At 44.1% G+C, this 21596-nt stretch overlaps 1 protein-coding gene across 1 annotated transcript; it reads left to right on the top strand.

Annotated features, from left to right (window-relative positions):
* Nucleotides 1–3192: 3192 nt before the first annotated feature.
* LOC132077612 (G-protein coupled receptor 55-like) lies at nucleotides 3193–7614 on the top strand. The gene is made up of 2 exons (XM_059479426.1): nucleotides 3193–3212; nucleotides 6627–7614. Exons 1-2 carry the CDS (start codon nucleotides 3193–3195, stop codon nucleotides 7612–7614), a joined length of 1008 nt encoding a protein of 335 aa, XP_059335409.1.
* The last annotated feature ends 13982 nt before the right edge of the window (nucleotides 7615–21596 follow it).

Here is a 21596-nt window from a genome sequence, read left to right as displayed (position 1 = left end):
TTTAGCACTGTATGAACATGTTTCCTCTGAAAGAGATTTTGATTCCTTGAAAACAGCAAATGCTGGTGTCTGACTTAGCAAGAGCAGCACTTATGGCACCAAGAGGATAAAAAAGTAGAGAAAGTTCAGAAAACTTCAAAAAACAACAAACCAACCAGTCAAAACACCCTACTCACCTTTGCCACAAACATTGTGAATTTTTTGGTCATACCCTTCCTTTCAGTTGGATTATGGTTCCTCCAGCCACTATTCATTTGCTAACTGGAACACAATGCTGGCAAACAGATAAAGTTGTGAAGATTCCCTGTCTCTAGGTAGCACAAAAAATACACACCCAGTGCATTTTATTGTTTAATTAAAATAAACCTGAAGCTCTTCTCTTTCCCATTGAAAACCTCAGAGCCATGCAGCCATGCTGGATCCCCAAAATCCAGCATTTATCAAGCAGCAGTGCTGGGTGAAAAGGCACTGGAGCACAAAGGACTCACTGAAATAATTCCTGCTGAGCATATTCACATACAGCACCTGAGAAACTCCAAAACCATTCTCCAGGGATGGGGGGAACAAGCCCTAATTTCTCAGCCAATAATGCATTCAGAACTTGCCCTCATTAAACATGCTCTAGATGGAAGTTGTCCTCATTTAAGCCAAAAAGGCCAACCTGCAAAAGGATGATTTATGTGCTCACCTATGAGTGGTGAGCCCACACGTATCACAGAAAAACTGCCAGCTCAGCAAACATGCAGAAATGTTTGTTGCGTGCAGAAATGTTGATTTTTTTTTTTGTCTAGGTCTGATGCATCAAGTGATACCGAGTGGGAAGTTCACAGAGCCACAAGGAATGCAGCTCGTGCTGGGAGTGAAGGCAGCACAGAGTATTAAAATTCATTCTTAAGCTAAGTCTGGAGGATTCCTATGGCAAGAAGATTAAAGAAGCAACCCCATTTCAGCTGCAACATGGCACAGAATAACTTGTTCAAAAGGTACTCAGGATTGTAGGATGTTGCTTTTTGCTAATATTTAGTTGCACTCTTATGTTTCTTCCTGTGACTCCAGATTCATTTCAGTCTGTTGCTGAGCTGGAGGCAGACCACAGTTCTGAGAAGACAGAAGTTGCAAAGCCCTTGAAACCTCCCAATTCCAGAATGTGTTTCCCAAATGTTATGAATCATATTGCCTTCATTTCCTCTGCCACACCATTTTCTGAGGAGGTTTACATAAACTTTGTTTGGGGTTCTGCTTTTTTTTTTTTTTTTTTTTTTTTCCCAAATCCCATTTTTAAATGAGACAGGAAGAAAATGACAGTTTTTTTTCTTCTCCTACTCCTGTGATACAAATGCTGATGCTACTTTTTCTCCAGAAAGATGAAATTACCTCCAAAACCAGATTGCAATTTGAAAACTGTCACTTAGAGCTGCATTTCTTCCTGTATTTTTCTGCAGAGGGTTGCAGCATGTCCACAGGTCAGGAGAGGGGCTGTGAGCACCAGCCAGTGAGTTTCACACTTGAGCAGAGAGGTTTCCAGAAAGTTCTTGAAGCTCCTCTCAAGCCAAGTGAGTTTTGGCTCATGTGTGACTCTCACGTGTAAGGCACTCGTTTGCTGCTCTGTGCACATCAGTTCTCTCTCAGATAAACACTTGTTTGCCAGGCTGCAGTTGCGAATCACACACCTGAGCTGGCTGAAAGTGGCACACGCCCCTGAAATAGTTCAACAGCCGCATGTGTGAGAGCTGCCCCTCTCAGAAACCTCTGAGTGCTTCACTGCTGATTCCCAGTATGCAAATGGAGCAGAAACTGGGGGAAGAAACCCTATTTTTATTACAAGCTCTCCTACAACTTTCCACTTTCCAGCTCCTCCCCAGCTCAAGGAATAATTGGAAATTTGGAGGAGGTGGCCACCAGGAGCTCACAAAAGCTGCAGGTAAAGGCCAGGCTGCACCCCCTGACTTAGAGAGGAGTTGTTGCTCCCCACCCTGGTTTTTCAGCTGGCTGCAAACAGCTGAGGATTCAAACATCTACACTTTTTCCACCTTCACTTGCCTATGTAAGTAGGCACAGAGCATATTTAGAGACGGAGGAAAAAAAAAAAAAAAAAAAAGAGAAGGATGTGGTTGTGTTTGCCGCTTAGAAAACTGTAAGGGACGGGCTGTAAGAAAACGCTCTCATGCTCTCTAGAACAGCCTGGACTGAAGCAATGCTGCTGGTCTGCTTGCCAGGGCTCAGGTAAAGTAATTCCTGTTTTAGTTGTTGACTTCTATTTTTCCCACAATTTCGTAGCAGCATTGATTGTAGACACTTTTTAAGCTGGTAAGATGATTGTTATTTATAAAGTTCAAACAATAAGATCAAACGTAGTGTTGTTTAGCTTAGAGCAGAAAGACTTCTGCTTTAGTGATAAATATAAATCTATTCTGTTATAATCAAAATACTTAGGAAAAAAAAATTGTAAGAAATTATCCAGCTATAGGTGAAATTCATGGCAGGAGTGGGACCTGCTGCTCATTGCACTGAGCCATCTTACTCTTCTCCAGTACATCCACAAGAGAATAACTTACATCTAACATCAATAATGTTCTTGGAAATAGATATAAACACAGCATGTTTCTGCTAATGAAGCTTTCATGGACAAGAACACCCTTAGTGTAACATCTCTAACTTGTGCTGTCACCCAGATTTGTGTGAATCCCAGATGAACTCGGGCCCGAGCTGCAAAAAGGAAACCATTCATGGACCTAGTGAGGGGATTACTGTAAAACCCTGCTGTTCATTTCTAGGTCAGAACACCTTTGCTGCTCACGAAACCACAAGCTCCTGATATGGCAAAACCCAATTAATGTTTAATGAGTTCAAAGGAAGTGGAGAATCCTCAGCAGGAGAAACAGAACAAATGGAGCAGTGATGACACAGAGGCTGTGCCAGCTAAGGCACACTCTCTTCAGTACTGTTAATTACAGGTTCTTGTATTATCTTTTGGTTTCTAGGAGTTGTCTGAAACAATCCTAAAGCCACAGGAGATTCCTTCAAAAAACCTGTTGAGGATAGAAATTTTCCTCAGAAGACTGGAAAAGAGCAAACGTGGTACCTCTCTTGAGAAGGTGGCTAGGAAAGAGTTGGAAAAACTAAATCTGTAATCCTGGCTTTAGTATTTGAAAGAAATACTGGAATCACTCACCAAAGAATCTGTTTGTAAGCATGCAGAACTCGAGTCAGTGGTAAGTAAAAACCTGCAGAGATTAATCTGAAAATGACTGAAATAGAAGTTATTTGACTTCCTCTGTGAACCCTTCAGCAAAGGGAGATGGGGCTGTAGGAGGGGGAACAGGCTCACACACTACCTCTAAAGAACTTCTTCTAAGCAAAGGAAACTTGAGCAGTATGAAACCTCTGTATGATTCGTGGTACCCACTGAGATTCTAATCACTGTCTGCTCTATAGGAAAGATGTCTCTGCTACAGCTCAGTTGCTTTCAGGATGAGTATGAGCAGTATTTTTACTAATAATTTGGACAATGCAGTAAAGATGATGCTTGTGAAATGACTGCAAGGTTATTTGTCAATGAAAATGATTTTTCAAGTGAGCCCTAAGCAAACATTACTTAGTCCGGAACAGTTGCAAGCAATTCCCATTGATTACTCTAGATGTGTATTTTAAATTTGAGACACTAAAATGATAATAAACCACCATGTTTTTGACAGTCAGACAACTATCAATTTAAAGGCTCTTTTCTTGAAATTAATAATTTTCTGGGGTAATGCCACACATAATTTGGTACTAATGAATTCTAAAGAAAAGGCATTCAGTGAGCTAGTGATGCAATAAAAGTGGCACCAAAGTGTTTCAGCAGACACGAGCCAAGACACAGACTCTCATTTAACAAAGTGCAAAGGGTCCTGGTTTGTTCTTCTGCACAGCTCAGCCACCCTGATGACTGCAGCCAGCTGCTGCTGCTGCCTGTTCCTGCTGGAACATGACTGCAGTCACAGGCAGCTCAAACATCTCTGCAGCTCCAGCTCCATCAGAGCCACACTGAGCTCACAGCACATCTGCAGCAGCAGGAACTCTCTGCTTTGCCCTGTTCTTCCTTGTATCTCTCTAGGTCCATCCTTCTTCCTCAGGGCCCCTCTAGCTCCTCCAGGCTCCCCCTGCCAACCCACCCCTTTTATCACACTGATCTGGATCAGTCACAGCTGGGACCCATGAAGGGCAAGGCTGTTCTTCTTCTTTGGTAATTACTACAACTGTGATTTATCAGGGGTGAGGTCACTTGTGATCCTTCCTTCTACACCTACACCAAACCTCAGACTTTGAAGAGTCATCATGCCTGGTTTTCTGATACATTTACAAAGCACACCGAGTGCTGGGTTGTCAGGTGTTGTCACTGCCCCAAAATGTTTCATGTTGCCTGGTTTTCTCCTCAGGCAGATGGGTGCCCTTGGGCACCGAACACCCTGCTCACACTAAAGCTGTGTTCCCATGTCCCTTTCCCTGCCCCTCAGTGACAGCAGCATCTCCCAGAGTGAGCCCTTGCACACACAGCACCAACTCAGCTCTGCGTTCTGTGTGACTTTCTCACTTCTCACACACCACAAACACGTGATTCTCCAAGTAGCTGCCACACACTGCTGGCTCAAATGGGCTGATTGAACCTCACCCTGATGACCAAACCAAGGTTTTCCCTTTTGCTCTCGTTTCTGGCAGGTAAATCCAGCCCATAAACCTTGGTGATAACATCCAGCTTTTGCAGTTCCCAAATTGCCTCTCCAGAGCTCACCCTCACTGCCACAGCGGGGTCACACAGCCAAGGACAGCCTCAGTGTTGTGCACCCCCTTGGTAACCCCCATCCAGTCTGTTTGTAATCCTCACCAGCTCCAGGCAACCATTTCATTACTGAACAGCCCTTGCTCTAAACCCTGCTTTTTCTGGTGCTCTCCACTCGTTTCTAGTACACTCTGCTGAAATGCAAGTGGCCTAAAATCCTCAGCCTTTCTCCTGTATGAAAAAGCAGATCCTTCATCAAAGATAAGGGTCTGGTAAGAGCTCTCAAAGACTTATTTAGCATTTTTCTTTATAAATCAGTGTGAAGGTTAGGCTCATCAGTTACAGAGCTGCTTTAATCACACTTGACACTCTTTCCTACAACAGATAAAATAGATTGAACATTTTCCAGCCACAATAATAACATCCAGACTTCATAACAACCACTGGGCTGGACCTTCAGCTTTATGTGCCTGTCCTTTCTGTGGTCTGAGCTGGAAATTCATGTTTAATAGGAGCATGTTAAGCTCTGAGTGCATTCTGTGTTCAGATACAGTTATTTCCATTATCACTCACTGATTCCCACCAGCCATCCCACATCTGACCTCCAGCACAATGTCAGCATTCCTGTGGTATTAGAAATAATATTAAGAAATAGTAAGAAGAAATTAGTGGTATAAGAGTTGGCAAAATGCAAGGCTGTCTCCTCAGCTGTTCTCTGTTTCTCTATACATTTTTAAATATTTTATTTTAGTCACGCACACACAAAAAAATTCTTTCACTAGTTGGTTTTGGTTTCTTTAGCACAGTTTAGCTCTTTTTGGCAGTGCTTAAGAGCTGTCACTGTTCATCCTCCAAAGCAACGATTCTCCTCTTGACCAAACTCTTCTTAAAACATCCTCACTTACTCCTAAAATTTCTTTTGAGCTATTTGGTTGGCTGAACTGGACTGGGAACTTCAACTACCAATTTCCTCTGCTTTATTGGGACTTTTTGTGGTTTTGATTCAAAGACCACTTATAAAAAGCACTTCTAAGGCATAGTTTGTTAAAGCATATGTACGTTTTTAAAAACAGTGATAACATTCAAGACAAAATAATTTTTTTTAAGAATTGCATTATGATGATGTCATGACTTCCACTTGCTAATCTTTGCTGGATTGTCAAAGATAATCAGTTAAAATTTAAACTGCATACCCCAAATTGAAACAATGCTGAAAGTTAAGCACAAGTGAAAAAAAAACATGCTTACTCATTTTGCACCTAGATAAAAGATCAGTCTTCTTAAGTTGACCTTTTAAAATACTGCATTGGATATAAGCACTGTATGAAACTAAAATATCATATAAATGTGGGTGCAGTAAAAGAACATCAGCAAAAGCTACTGATGCATGGGGATTTAGATGTAAGAGTAAAATCCCAGCTATCAGATCAACATGCCTTAATATGGAACAGTAATCTCATTAATTTCTGTGTAGCAACAAAACTAAGCATGATGTTAGGGAAACTTCAACAGGTGTACAAATTATTAAAGATAGCCAGTAGTCTTTAGAGTTTTTGAAAATACGTGTTTGAAGGAGTCAGTCTCTGATATCTGAAAGGGATTCTCTGACATGGGAAGGTAATCAGAGGATGCTGACTATTTTCCCCTGAGAATCAGACTCCCTTGTACATACCAAGCCAGTCAAACTGGAAACAGAAAGCTCTGTGCTTGAAAGGTTTCACTTTCTGTAATAGACACAGGCTGACCAACTGTCCAGCTCAAAACCAAAAAATTCTATAACTATGTTTGGAAGGATCTTGGTTTGGCTTTATCATGGCATTAGCTGTGAATCTTACACATTTCCAACCCGTTCTCTTTGTCGTTTCAGGGCAGAAATTACCAACAGCAGTGAGAATTGCAATTTCACAGCCATTGACAACCTGGCACGGAGGGTGCAGCTGGGGCTCTCCATCCCCACCTTCATCGTGGGGCTGGTGCTCAACGTCCCGGCCCTGCGTGTGTTCTGCTGCTTTTGGAGGAATCAGAGCAAGACCTCGGTGTACATGGTCAGCCTGGTGCTGGCAGACATCCTGCTGGTCCTCTCGCTGCCACTAAAGCTCTACTCCTCTGCCACAGAGGTGCCTGGCCTGCTCTGCTCCTTCATCCAGGCTCCTTACTTCGTCAACACCTACATCAGCATCTTCATCATCGTCTGCATCACCGTGGACAGGTACATCTGCATTAAGCACCCCTTTGAAGGCCGAGCTCAGCAATCCCCCAGGTGGGCCGTGGTCATTTGCTGCTTCATCTGGGCAGTGGCTTGGATCTGCAGCATCCCAATTTTTGTGTTCCAGAAGGAGGAACCTATGAGATGCTTTCACAACATGTCAAGCCAGACATGGAGTGTCCCCTACATTGTTTCTGTGGAAATATTTGGGTTTCTGATCCCGCTTGCTGTGATGGTTTTCTGCTCCGCTCAAACCATCTGGATTCTCCTGAACACTCATGACAGAAGGGAGGTGAGAGTAATTGTCATCAACCTGGTGGTGTTCCTGGTGTGCTTCACACCCGTCCACCTCGGGATCCTGCTGCAGTGCCTGGTGAGGCAGCACGTGATCGTGGGCTGCAGGGTCAGGCAGACCATCAGCCTCTTCCTCCAGGTGTCCATGACATTTGCCAACCTGAACTGCTGCCTCGATGCCATCTTCTACTATTTTGCTGCAAAGGAATTCTATAGGAGAGCCCAGCTGGGGAGGGTCATTGAGCTGTGTGACATGCGACGGCACCGCCAGCAGTGGGACAATGCCCCTTCCCAGGACACTGACAGTGCTGTGCCTGACCTGGCAGGGACTGTGCCACAGGGACAAGGACAATGAATTTCCCAGTGACTGCAAACCTGTTCCGTGTTTTTCTTGCCTTTAAAGATAAAGGAGAAAAAAAGTTAGAGTAAGGAACCAGCATTAGCAAAGTGACAGACTGATCCCAAAAGAAGCATTAGCCTTGACAGTACCTACCAGATGTGAAAAGCTTGCCAGAGGAAAACTAACCAGATCATGGGAATGCCTTTTAACATCAGCTTTGGTCATAGCTGCACCAGTTTTCCCTTTACATATGTGGTCAGAAAGGTGTTGGTGAAAGCAAAACTAGAACTAACTGTTCATAACCTTTCTAATTTAAAATGTGTCTTGGTAGTTAAAAAGTAATATCCAGCCAGAAGTCACTGCTGGGGCTCACTTTGGGCAGCTTGGCCAGCCTGGGACAGCGGGGAATCCTCCTTCCATGGAAGCATCATAGACTGCTCAGGGCTGCTAGGAGGGACAGCAGTTTTTGCTCTTTCATGTAGGACATGCTGCCCAGAATAGAAACCCAAGGGACTACCTCAGGTACCAGCCTTTCCTGACCACCTGTGCTGAGGAGTCATCGTGCCTTTCTGCTGCAATTTTAAATCAGGTTTTGCCCACGTAAATCCAAACAACCCCTTCAAATATGAGATTTAGAGAAAGACTGAATATGCTGAAACTGTGTTTCTACATCAGTGCCTTTCTGTCTAAGATATAACATGTATGAAAACACATGTATTCTTCTGCCTGTCTTCTCATTCTTTCTTGGCCAGGGGAATTAGGGGAGCAAGCCCTGCATGACAGAAGGTGAGGGAGTGATTGGCAATCTCCTCTCTTCCAGCCAGAAGCCTGGGCCAGCCCTACCCAGCTCATTCCTCAGGGAAGTCCTTCCAGCCTGTACTGTGCACTTCTCCAAACATTTCTGGGCTTGCCTGAACTCTTCAGGTCAGCCCTTCTGGGTTGTCACCACCCTAATACCATTTGCAAGTTTGGCTCTGACTCTGATCTAAAGGTTTCCCTGTTGCAATTTAAGCCAAGCATTTCTTGCACCCTCATCTGGGCATGGTTGGTGCTCGTAGCCAGAAACACTTCCACAAAAAGAAATAATTTTCTTTGCCTTTCTAAAAAGAGCTGTGAAAATAGTCTAAGACTGCTGGTAGTCAAGTTTCTTCCATTTATTCAAAATGTGAAAAGAAATTACCTTCTCTCAGTAGGAAATTAAAAAGGGTCCAGTTTTGAAAATACAATTTGCTGTCCGTCAATTTCCATAGAAATTATTGACTATGCAAGTAGGCAGCTGCACATATGTTATAGTGGACCTAATATATGAACATTTTAAAACTTGTTAGTACTAAAACTATGACCACAGCTGAAATGAAAAAATATTTTTCTCATCATCTTCGCTGCTTTCTGTAAAAGAGCAAGAGGAAGAGCTTTCCAAAAGAATAGATTTTCTAAACATTATTGAGTGCACTGAGTCCATCACTCAGAAACTTACAGATTTTCAATATGGGTTAACCTTTCTTCTTTGCACTTTTCACATTACTTTGCATACAAAATATGTGTGTGAGAAAGAAGTAGTTTTACTAAATAAACTGTACATGTGAAGTGTATGATTTGAAAATACATTTTAACTTCCCAATTTGACATCAGTGTGTGATTCTCCTCTACCTGCACTAGCTGCCTAAAAAATTACTCAGCAGCAGCAGCAGCACCTGTGACCCCTCAGAAAGGCTGGGATTATTAAATCAGGGCTAATTAAGCTGCAATTATGGGTAGTGGTGGAGCCACTGTGAGCTACTGCTCTCAAGGCTCTGTGTGCTCGTGGCTGCAAACCCAGACTACAAAATCTGGAAGTTAAACTGGACTATTTTCTTCCCATTTAGTGTCACTTCTTTGTTAGCCTAAAATGTTTTTGTACGTAATTTCATTGGTCTGAATTTTGCCTGTTGTATAAGTAAATGAGAGCAGCCTCACTAAGCCTGCTTGAAATTTGAGAAATGAAATGAAAATGAAATTAAGAGAAAGAAGGAAGAGCGCACAGCTGTGTTGATTTTAAGGGCTGTTGCAGTAGTCCTGTTTTTTTAGCACAAAAGAGCACAGGTCTTTTGAGCAAGAAGGTGTCACTTTCAATTCACTGCTTTTCAAGATGAACTTACATTCAAATAATGCACTCAAGTCCTGCCTTTGCCCTGCAGCTACAGTTCTTCCTAAATCAGGATTTTACACACAGGCTCCTGTGGGGAATCCACCGTTAACTCTGGAGCATCTCCAGTTGTGGTTGTATTTTTATACCAGGACAAAGCAATAAAAATCCTTCTGCACCTTGGGAAGGTACAAAGCAATTTTGATGATGAATAAAACTGAAAAGCATTTGACATTTTAAAAACCCAAATTTTCCTGAGCTGATACCCAGGTTCAGTGCAACAGAAGCGGTTTCCTCTCTCCTGGTGTTATTTTTAAAACACGGAAAAGTGATGGAAACCTGATTGTGAACCCCTCACACTCTCAGGTCTCCTCACTGCCTCAGCTGTACTATAAAGTCAAAGAAGCACTGTCTTAGTGGAAAAAATAAAAATCAAGTGCTAACCATAAACACCAAAAACAATGCCTTTACAAATTGCATTTTCAGTTCTGCCCTCTTCTGTGAATTGGACAAAATCAGGATTCCACAATTAACCACAGACCTTACAGAGGAACTGTATTGAACATTTCTTCTTCTGGACACGCCATTTCAGGCCACAGGTGAGAATATTCACCACACAAAATTTTGTTTTCCTCCCGTTAAACTTCTCCAACTGGGCTAAACCCCACAGGTCTCCACAACATACAAGACAGCTGATTTTTCTTGAGGGCATTTTTATCAATGGCAGATCACTCCAACATTGTACAATTAGCATTTGTTCAACCATCCGTGTGATTCCCCAAGCTGTATTTTATAGACTCACTCAACTGAAAAATAGAAGAGCACAAAAGCATTTTGGACAAAAAACCCAACCCCCAATTTAAACAAGCAAACAAAAACTCCCAGCACACAAAACCACACAGGATTTGTTCCCCAAATTCATTTCCTGTCTGGGTTATATCATCTTCATTTCCCTACTTCAACACAGAACTCAATGACATTCCACTAATTTCTAATGTTATGAAAGTAGCATCAAAACAATGCCAGAAGTTTTGAAAAGTTCTATTGGCCAGGAAGTCCCTTCTGAAATATTTTCAACAACAATGATATCAAAAAAAGGAAATTCAACTGGTTTAATAGCAAGTAGAGGGTCTAATATATGAACTTTTCTAGCCTTCATACGCTGCTTTTATGATGCATGATTTATGAGCTCAAAGGCACCTGAGGGAGGGTCCAAGCCTGGATCCAAGCACTGTTGGTGTCCTGCCCTCTCACAAGGGGCCACAGATGGGCATGGGCCCTGGAGAGCCAGCCCAACATATTTTCCCTATGATTAAATACATTAGTTAAAAATATAAACCAGACACTTTTCCATGTGAGGATGAACAACTACAAAGAAAGCCTAATAAATGTCACTCTAGTAGTTTGTCATATCAAGTAATTTCAAGTTTTCAGGACACTCCAAAGTGAGAAGAGCAGCCATCTCACTGCCTGAGGCAGCCTCCAGATCGTGACAAAAGGCTGAAATGGGCTGGAAGATTGAAACTGATCTTCGGAGAGACCCAAACCTCCCAGGATATGTCACTCAGGGGCTGTTCTGCAGCACCACAACTTAGCCTGCCTCAAACACAGGCAAACAAGAGACAGACCCAGGCCACTCTAAGGTACAGACTTGTGACTGTCTCACCAAAGTGGTTTTGCTGAGGTTTTCCTCCTCACATTAATTTTCCACTTCAGACTAGCTGCTTTCTCTGAGCCTTGGGCACACTCTCCATCCTTCCACCCAAACCCGAGGAGAGGAGCAGGGGCAGTGTCCTCTGAGGAGCTGGCAAGTGCAGCAGGGGAAAGCAGAGCCCAGCCAGCTGCTGAGGGGACTGTCACCTGCCCTGGGAGCCTGCAGGGACCTGCTCAGCACCACAGTGGCCAAGGACAGCAGATGAACAACCCCTCTGTGCAGCCAGGGCGACCGAGAGACTTTGGCTGCCACACACCCAAAGGTTCCCAAGGACTTCCCACAGGGAAAAGAGGCAGAAAGCGAGCCCAGAGCAAATGTGCTTGTCCTGGGCAAACTGAAAACAAACCTGTCTGTTAGTGACACAACAGTGCAAATGGGAAAGCTGGCTTGGCTAGCTTTCAAATTAGTGTGCTTGCTAGACCTGTAGAGAAGCACAAACTCCTCACACGCGGCTCTGGCTGCTCTCCTGGCACTGCCAAAGGCTCAGTTACTAAAAGGTGCAGCAGCTTCTCTTGCTGTTCAGCTGTGACAGTGTTCACAGGGGTTCTTGGATGAGGGAAGAGACGTAGATCTGACTCCATGTTTCAGAGGGCTGATTTATTATTTTATAATATATACTACATTAAAACTATACTAAAAGAATTGAAGAAAAGGTTTCATCAGAAGGCCAGCTAAGAATAGAATCAGAAAGAATGATAACAAAAGCTTCTGTCTTGGACAGAGAGTCTGAGCCAGCTGGCTGTGATTGGCCATTAATTAGAAACAACCACATGAGACCAATCCCAGATGCACCTGTTGCATTCCACAGCAGCAGATAACCATTGTTTACATTTTGTTCCTGAGGCCTCCCAGCTTCTCAGGAGGAAAAATCCTAAGGAAAGGACTTTTCATAAAAGATGTCTGCGACAGTTCGGCTGCTGTGTGGGCAGGGGGTGGAAGGCAGAGGAAGAGGAGCAGAGGATGCCACAGCAGAGCACGGAGGGTGAGCTGAGCCTGCTGTCAGGGAAAGCATCGGCCTGGGCAGTCTGAGGTGGCTGCAGTCCAAAGACACAAACCTGCTCCCAGCATAAAAGTCACACAAGCACAGAAAACCCCTGTTTGACCCCTCTTCTTGCTCAAGGCAAGATTTTGGGTATCTCCCCAGAGGTGTCCCCGAGCTGCTCTGTGGCTGTGCCTGCCCAGCACTCTTAAAAGTTGTGCCTTTTGCCACTGTATCTCACATTGTGCCTTTCTTCAGCTGCTTTTGTGAACTTCTTTTGTAAGCAGCTAAAACTATTTCTCGTGTACAGTTGTGTGGGAAACAGAAGAAACCAAAACCAAAACCCATCTATTTCTTTAAAGTTATTTAACATCAGACTATGGAGAACATTAGATGAAGGCTCTCGTGCTGCTTCTGAACACATAATTAAATGATCTTCTGTCTGCAGGAAAGCTATTTGCATTGGAAAATCACTCCTAGGAACTGATTGCCACAAAATGGCACTGTGCAATGAGCTTTCACAGCTCTGTAGCCTCAGTGTTAGCTGAAAACTCCAGAGAAATCAAGCTCACCCCTTCCACGTGGATACGACAGCTTCACTCAAGCAATCTTCTATCTATTGAACATCAGGCCAACACAAAGACTTAAAGCAAGTGTTAGCACTGAAGCACACCTGAGCAGACTAAGAATAGTTGTATTTCTAGAGTGCCTTTCATGTGAGGAAGTCAGAGTGACTGAAAGTGAGACACGATCCCTGCGGCACAGGCGGCTCTCCAGCAAACATAGGATGAAGAAGGTGAAGCAGGTGGGCAGCAGCCAAGCAGCTGCTGTGCTTCAGGCCCTGCAGGGTGATTCTGTGCTCCTGGAGTGGCACAACTTATTGCCTTTGGCCCTGCCAAAAGTTTTGCTTTCATTTATTTCATTTAAACATATATATCAAATAAAAAGCCAAACACTGGCAGTACAAGCATATGGCATGACAGAGGGCTCACCAGAGCCAAGTTCATGCTGGACCTGTGGATTTTTAATTCCTTGTTTTTTTAATCACTGTCATTTCTGCCTCACCTAGAGGTCTTAGGAGCAGCACTGCTTTCTCCAGCACCCACTGCTCCAAGGTGAGGACTCACCCTGCCAAGAATGAGCTCAGTAACTGAGTCACACCTGCTGTACATCTGTAAAGGGCACCAGGATGGCATCCACACGGTCTCATTTACACCACCTGAGACACTGCACTGCAAAAACCCCTCAGCCAGCCCCTGGCAGCCTTCCTCACCATGCCCACTGCCCTTGCCCACGCTGCCTGCACTGAGGGTCACAGTGCTCACTCATTTAAAGCACGAAAGGCAGAGCTGGGGGGAGGCAGACGTCATGACAAGTCTCACAGCTTGCCCATGGTGCAGGTGGGTTGAAACAAACACATCCTGCCATTTATCTTCTCCTCACCCCAGCCTGGTGCTTCTGCAAGGCTTCCATTAGCCATTGGGTTTCCAAGCCCCATTTCTGGAGATACATGCAGTGGCCAGCTCCCTATGGGGCAAAGAATGTCCCAGAGGCATGGGAATGAGATTTCCCATGAGAAATCCCATCCCCACAGCCACCCTGCAGTCTGCTCCACGGCACCCAGATCGTGAGCCATTACCTCTGTGGGAGATTTGAAAAAGCACTTGGTTTTCCCCCACTTGCTGAAGCACAGCAGCTTCAAGGACAGCTGGATTTTCATGTTAAAAAAAATTAGGGGAAAACACCTTTTTTTTGTTCACATTAAAGCTGTAGCCTACTCATTCCATTTTCGTATTTCTGACACCTGGAAAATAACACTGGTGAGTGAGAGATGTTGTTCCACAGTTAATCTTCATTCCAGCCAAGATGGAATTTACCCAGTTCAGCACATGGGTGAAGTCCAGTTGTAGTTCTGGGAACTGCAAACACCACGGATGCCCACGGTCACCACATCAAGGCCCCAATCCAAACCCACTGTTTTCCCTTTTTAAAAATGTGACTTCAAGTCAACCCACGAGACATTCACGTGAAAGCTAACAGAGAAACTCTGCAGGTTGTCTGGTCCCACGAGCTATATATTGAAAATGTATGTTTTATCTTTTGTGCAATGTGCTGAAATGAAGGTCAAGTTTCATTTTGGCACAGCAGTGCCAGTGCTCAGTGCTCCTCTCCAGTTTTCCAGAGGTGCTCTCAGCTGCATTTTGCCACACTCTGAAGATGGAAACAGCTGCTCCACCTCAAGCAATGCCCCCTCCTGCAGTGCCAAACACAGAAAACAGTGAGGGTCCCTCAGCAGCCCCTGAACAGCTTCTGGCATCTCTAGCCAGAAACTCAACATTTTAACGTCTGCCCTCCCCAAGGACAGCAGGGTGCTTGGACATGTGGGCTCTCAGATCAGCTCTCTGTGGAGCTGGATATCTGCATCCTGCAGATGAAACCATACAGATGCTTATTAAGCATCTCTGCCACCCCAATCAAGTCATTACTGAAGAAGATGCAGCCAATAATTATGCCAGATGCTGGCTGAGCTCTGGGAAGGAGACCACACATGACTGCCCTTGTGGGTTAATGAAAGTTCAAACAACCATCAGTATCTGTATTAATCTACTAATTTGTGTTACTGGGAAAAAAAAAAAAGCAGTTTTTGGTGTTTTTCTGATGACTTTGATCTGTTTATTTGTGTGTTACTATGGTTCATTTCCCCTTCACTCAGGTTGACACTGGCCGGGTAATTTTTCTCAATATTTCATCATACAAAAAAAATTTTTAAAAGAATATGCCATGTCTTTTAAAAGAGCCTAATACCTCCACTTTGAACCTTTTTCAGACAGTGCCTTTTCTCTGCTACTACACCAAGTCTTACCCAAAGGCAATTCCAACCCAGGGAAAGCAAGACTTGCTCTCCGTTCCTGCAGCAGTTGAAAAAGTTGCTGAAACACTGCAAAGTGAACAAAACAACTGCACTGAATCCTTGCAAATCTTTGTCCTTCTTTTCCCACTGCACTGAATTGTCCTAGGTGTGCCCAGCATGCAGCAGCTCCAATAAAATCAGAGATTTCTGCATTTTCCAGCTCCCTCCTTCTCATGTACTGAGATCACACTGCAGAGCCAGGCTCTGTGACATAACTGCCTTGACACCATAGATCCCCTGGCAGCATAAAATACTGAAATCTGGACTCTGGTGTGATTCCTTTAGGGGTTTTTTGTTGTTTCTTTTTCAGTGTAACAACAAGCCCCAAGTGTAATAAAGACAGTAAAATTGTTAGAAAATTATCACCTTTAAAACCCAGTTCTCTCCAGGCTTTAGTAGTAGAAACACAAAGATATCCTGAGAACTAAATCTTTCTCTTGAAAGTAGACATTATTTGAGTCACAAGCTTCTCTAAATTACTCCAAACCACATTTGCTAAATTTACACAGCAAAACCTTCTTTTCTTTCTTCTCTTTTGACTTCCAGCACTAGAAATTCAGCTTGGGGAATTCAGCTGGATCACCTCTCATTTATGTATCTCTGCCAAGCAAAGTCTGTGCCAGCTAAATCTGAGTTTCTCAGGTGTTTTCTGGCAACCCACAGACAGAAGAGGGACCAGAGGCACAGCCAGAGCTGAGTGTGAAAACAAGCACAGGCTCCCTTTCCATGCTCATGCTGCAATAAAAATGCTGCTCTCTCTTGGACCATTATTCATCCCCAGCTCAGCCCAATGCATCAAGTGTCATCACTGGCAGATTTCAGTGCAGCTCAGCAGGAATTGCCTCTGTGTTGGCTCAATACTGCAGGCAGGACAAAGAGAAGCAAAAATAAATAAATAAATAAATAAAAATATTCTGCTGTCTCCTAGCTGCACCAAGTACCAGGTCCATTACATAAAAATGTGTCCATGGTGATTTTTAGGACAGAAGAGATAAAAAAAAAGCCTCACTCCAGCAAATCAACCAGTGAGAGCTGTCCTGCATGGAAAGCTGACAAGGTTGAACATTGAATTTTTCAGCAATGAACATACACCATGCACTGTCTTGCAGCTTGCCTCCAGCCTTCTGCCCCTGAAACACCCCTGGCCACACGAGCCATGGTTTGGTTTTCCTGCCACCCACATTTAAGCTGCTGTCTCTTACTTTCTGCTGCATTCTTCAGTTTGACCCTTGCAAAAATCCAGAAATATCACCAAATAAACCTTTCATCCTGTTTGTGCCCAGTTTACCCACTGATGGAAACTTCTTTCAATGCCAACACCAAATGCTTTAAAAATGAATTAGAGCTCTGCGTGGCTGATTCCATCACCAAACTCTGCCAATGTCAGTGGTACACCCACACCAGGCTCTCACCATCATCAGCCTGGTCTAGGAGACCTTGATTTTTCAGTTATCACTGTAAAAGGAGCAGTCAGATGTTTCCTCAATTCCTCTGACTGGAAGGAGAAGAGGCCACCCATGGGCTTCAGTAAGATCTCTAAGTGCCAAAAGCTCAGAGTTACATTACCAAGAGGCACCTGGGTTTTAAAACCATTTCAGATGATTGTAACTTGCAAAGTATTTCTAAAATAATTGATTTTTTTAAAGAGTGGGTATTGTCTGCAGAGTTGGGCTTTTTGCTTTTTCTTACTGTAACTAGAACTCGGAAACCAAAAGTCTAGCCCAAAGATCCACAAAGATCTACCAAGATCAGAGGTGTCACTCAGCTTTTTTAACCACCCAGACATGAAGTCCCAGCCAAACTTTAGGCATTGCCATTAAAAGGACAGGTCCTTTGGGGCAGGCTGTGGGGCTGCAGCTGGGAGCCTCAGTGTCCATCCCCTTCCACAGGGTGCACCCTGCTCTGCCTAAGCCTGGGCAGGTCTGCAGGGAGGTTGCAGATGAGGAAGATGTTGCAGATGAGGAAGATGTTGCAGAGCCCCTTGGACCATGACAGTGACACTCACAGCTGAGCTGTGCTCCTTTTAAACATGCCTGCTAGTTCAAACCTAACAGCAGCCTGTTAGGAATCATCAGGTGATGGCATTTCTTCAAATTTTTAAAGTTTTTAACTCCACTCTGCCCTATGGTTGCATATTTCTCTAATATAACCGCACACACTGCATAGAGAAGACCTGGCACATGGCTTCACACTAATCCCTTTGCAAAGGTTGGAACGTCAGAAAAATACACATATTGGAAAGGAAAGTCATAAAAATACACATATTGGAAAGCAATAAAGAAACCACTTTCTGTTCCCCATCACCACAGGACCAATACACACTGGGAATGATCCAGAGAACTTTCAGTCTCTCAGCAAGTCCAAATTTTGGGCTAGTCCTGCTTTTCAACAAAATCTTTAATTTTCCAAGTGGCCGTACCATCTAAAGTACCCTATACATCACAGTCCTTCTCCAGGTCCTACAATAATAGCAATTACTCTAAATTTTAACATTCTGGGCAATGTGTTTTTGTCCCTGACCATGGCCTCAGCTGAAATTCAAACCCTCTTCCGCTCCTGAACTTTGCACCTAAATTTTGGCTCCTCAACCTTACCTTTCAGTTCTCAAAACTGGTTTGTGACTCACTTGCTTAAACTGAATAAGGTTCCTTACAAAACTTTCCACTTTGCTTGTCCTCTTACCTGCACCTAAAGTAGGAAGTTAGGAAGGGAAAGGAGAGGCATCCCTGTGCACCCACAGGGGCCACCCTGAGCAGCCATCCCCCCTCCTGCCCTGCAGCATCCTCTGTCCTCTTTCACTTGGTGTTCTCACCCTCCCTGGCAGTTACCTGTCCACAGAGCTCCTTTCCCAGGTTTGATGCTTGCCAGCAGGCCACAGCTGGGACTCTTCTGAGAATGTGCCCCAGATTTCCCTCAGCAGTGAGAAAAGGCTGCTTTTTCCTGTACACTGAAAGCTGTGGGATTGAGTCACCTTTCTTCTCATGTCAGAGAGCTGAGAGACCCGAAGGTCTCATGTACATGTGGAGCTGGAGCACAGTGAAATCAGAGCTAAACTGGAAGAACTGGGGGTACAGAAATGACTGACGTGCAGCACGAGGAGAACGCGAACATGAAAGCTCTGCCTGGGTTTGCTTGTGGCTGAGAGCTTCACTCACAGCACCCAGACCCTCTGGTTTGCCTTCAGCAGCAGTCTGCCTCCTGAACCTTAGAGAAGGCAGACCTGCATGGAAAAAAACACCTTTAAATCTTGAGAGCACCTTAAAGCACAGCCCTTCAGCACGGGCAGAGGGGTTCCTCAAGTGGAGATCACCCATCTCTGAGCAAGGCTCACCAGGAGGAGGACACAGGGTGGCAATGGGGCTCCCAGAGAGCCAGAGCCCCTTTTCTGGTGGGCAGCAGGCAGCTCTGGACCCCCTGGCAGCTGGGATGAGGCTGAAGGCAAGCTGGGCTCCCTCAGTGCACCCCAGCACTGCTCGAGCTGTGGAAACTCAGCTGGGTGCAAACAAAACCCAGCTCTCGCTTTGTGGCTCCAGTGTGTACAGTAAAAATTGTCTTGGTGTAACTAGCATCGAGTTAACAAAAACATCAAAAACCCTTTCTTCCCCGCTACCTTGTGGCTTACATGCTGTTAAGACCTGGCTGAAAATCTCTGTTCTGCTGAATGGTAGCTGCCCCTACCAGGAGTCCCTTGGATGTTGGTGTGGGAGGTGCTGTTGAGTAGAAGAGGAATCAGACATAATTATACAGTGCATCCATTTGTCTGGGGCAGAATTCCAATTAAATTAACATTTAAATTTTAATTTAAATTTAAATTAACCTCCAAACATATACCTTCTCCTCAATCCAGAATCATAAGAGCTCTCCTGCTGAAATGGTATTTCTCAGTTTGATAAACCAGGTCAGGTTGAAAGAAAAAGAAAACAAGCACAAAAAATAGTTACTCTTTTTAACAACTCAAAAGGAACAAATTTTAAGCCATGAGTTACAGTTTCAGGTAAAGATTTGGCTGAAATGTGGCAGGGTGTGTAGATGTCATTAAACTGCAGTTCTAGAAGCTTGGACTCATCCTCATCTCAAATTTGACATGACTTTTCACAAGTTTATGAGATCAAAAACAATGGAAGAAACAATGTTCTGGATGCTGGAACAATTTCCTACCAAGAACAAGGTGCCAACACTGAAAAACATGAGCCAAGCATCATCTCTGCAAAAATCATATTATGGTAAAAAAAAATAGATTTTGTAGTTAAAGAAAAATTTACTCTTACCACTTTCTCCAGCTCCCCACTCAATTCAGATCACAAGCCAGACTGCTAAATCAGCATGTATAGCCCTATTTAGTATTGCTTCAGTGGTTGTGGTTGTTTACAAAAAAATGCTCAAGACCAGAGAAATTTTTATGCTAAAATATTTTAATACTTGACTTTAGAAACACTTACCAGGAAAACAACAGGAAAAGGATGTGGCCTGATAAATGCATGTTACATCTTCATCAGTGTCATATATTTATTCATTGAATTTGATTTCACTGAAATTAATAAGAGTGAGAAGTCTGAAGTGCAGGCGTGTCCTGGTACCAAACGAGCAGCTCTCAAGCTCCACTTTCAGGAAGGAAGATGGACATTTTTAAACTCACAGTGGATGCTGTCCACTAAAAACCCTTTAAATTTTTCACTGAAGGGGGATTTAAAAAAGGAAGAGAATGGTGAAGGCTCAGTCTGTGCACGCCAGGTCTGAGGGAAGCCAAGAAGTGGGAAGAGGAGAGAGGAGATGGCAGCAGGGCAGTAGCAGCAGGGACAGGGCAGGAGCAGCAGCTCTTATTTCTTTTGGTTGAAACCCAGGTTTGTTTTTTCTTGTGGAGACACTGGCCCCTTTCTCTGGGGACACATCTCTAACTTTGCATACTGTTGAAAATTGCAATGCAAGATGTTTTCCATTACCATCTGTATGGCAGATTACCTTTGTCAAGTGGGCAGTTTGCCTTATCTCTCTCTCTGAGTGACCACATTCACACCTCCCTGGGGAGGGGACATCTGCTGATAACAGCTATTGAATGTCTCTGCATGGCTGATAAGAACTACAGCATCCCACTGGGAGATGTGAGCCCAGAGGGAGGAGCCAAGCATTGCTACCCAGATATAATCCAGAGGTTTTGAGACACCAGCATGGCTTCTCCACTGGATTCCCCAGAGGAACAGCAGCTGCCTCTCCTTCCACGGGATCTTCAGAGGAAGAATCCATCCTTCTCTACAGATCCCTGCTCCAGCAGAACCACCCCTGACACTGCAGGAGGGCTGAGTCACAATTCCAATGGGACTGCCACCAACACCCTGACCCACAGGGTGTCAGGTTGGGTTCTGACTCTGTCAGTGTTGTTCTAGTGTTCTGCATTGCTTATTTTATCCTTTTATTTTTCTTTTCCCCATTAAAGAACTGTTATTTCCTGCTCCCATATTTTGCCTGAGAGCCCCTTAATTTAAAATTTATAGCGATTGGGAGGGGTGGGGAGGGTTTACATTCTCCATTTCAGGGAAGACTCCTGCCTTCCTTAGCAGACCCCTGGCTTTCCAAAACCAAGACACATACACAGATAGCATCCTCTAGATACAGAGGTTGGCACAAAGCTCTCCCTGCCCTCCTTCACACAGCCTCACCCCAACTGAAATGTTATTGAAATTAATCAGAAAGTCTGAAAGATTCAAATTAATTAGGTGATCACATACATATGAAACCTGAAAGGAAATAAACCAACATCATTTAATACTCCTTTTTTTTTGTTACTACATACTATCAACACAGTTTCAACAATTACCACCCAAGAGTAGTTAATTCTGAATAGGAAAGGGGATATAGAAAAGGTTTTTAGAAGAATGTAGGACTTCTAGAAGGGTGTGAACATCCAGCCATAATTGATGCGCTCCTGAGCTGCAGACAGATCTGGGGGGCCCCAGGAAGGAACAGGTGAAAAATTGTTTGGTCTTGGATATCTGGATCTGGGAAACTGCACTCCATTGCAGGTGTCTTGTGTAATCTTTGGAAAATCCTTCTTATTATCCCTGCTTTGATTTCCCACTCATAAAATGAGAAAACCCCAGCCCCTATGTATGCCAGCAGGACAGGACCAGAACAGGTACATTGGCAAGAGGACAAAAACCCCAACCTTGGCTGTGCCCTGTGGGCAGAGCCTGTAATGGTGCTTTGAGATGTCCTGTGCAGAAACCTAAATCACCCTAAAAGTGGTTTGTCCAGGCACAAACACCACACCTGA

This window comes from Ammospiza nelsoni, chromosome 10, assembly GCF_027579445.1.
Source record: "Ammospiza nelsoni isolate bAmmNel1 chromosome 10, bAmmNel1.pri, whole genome shotgun sequence".
NCBI classification, from domain to species: Eukaryota; Metazoa; Chordata; class Aves; order Passeriformes; family Passerellidae; genus Ammospiza; species Ammospiza nelsoni.
This window is presented reverse-complemented; position numbering and strand designations above follow the sequence as displayed.

Bases quoted from the DNA above. Each gene is read 5' to 3' on its own strand.
- LOC132077612 (XM_059479426.1), top strand. From the start codon at position 3,193: ATGCAGAACTCGAGTCAGTG. The intron at 3,213-6,626 runs GTAAGTAAAAAC...TTGTCGTTTCAG, and splicing joins ATGCAGAACTCGAGTCAGTG to GGCAGAAATTACCAACAGCA.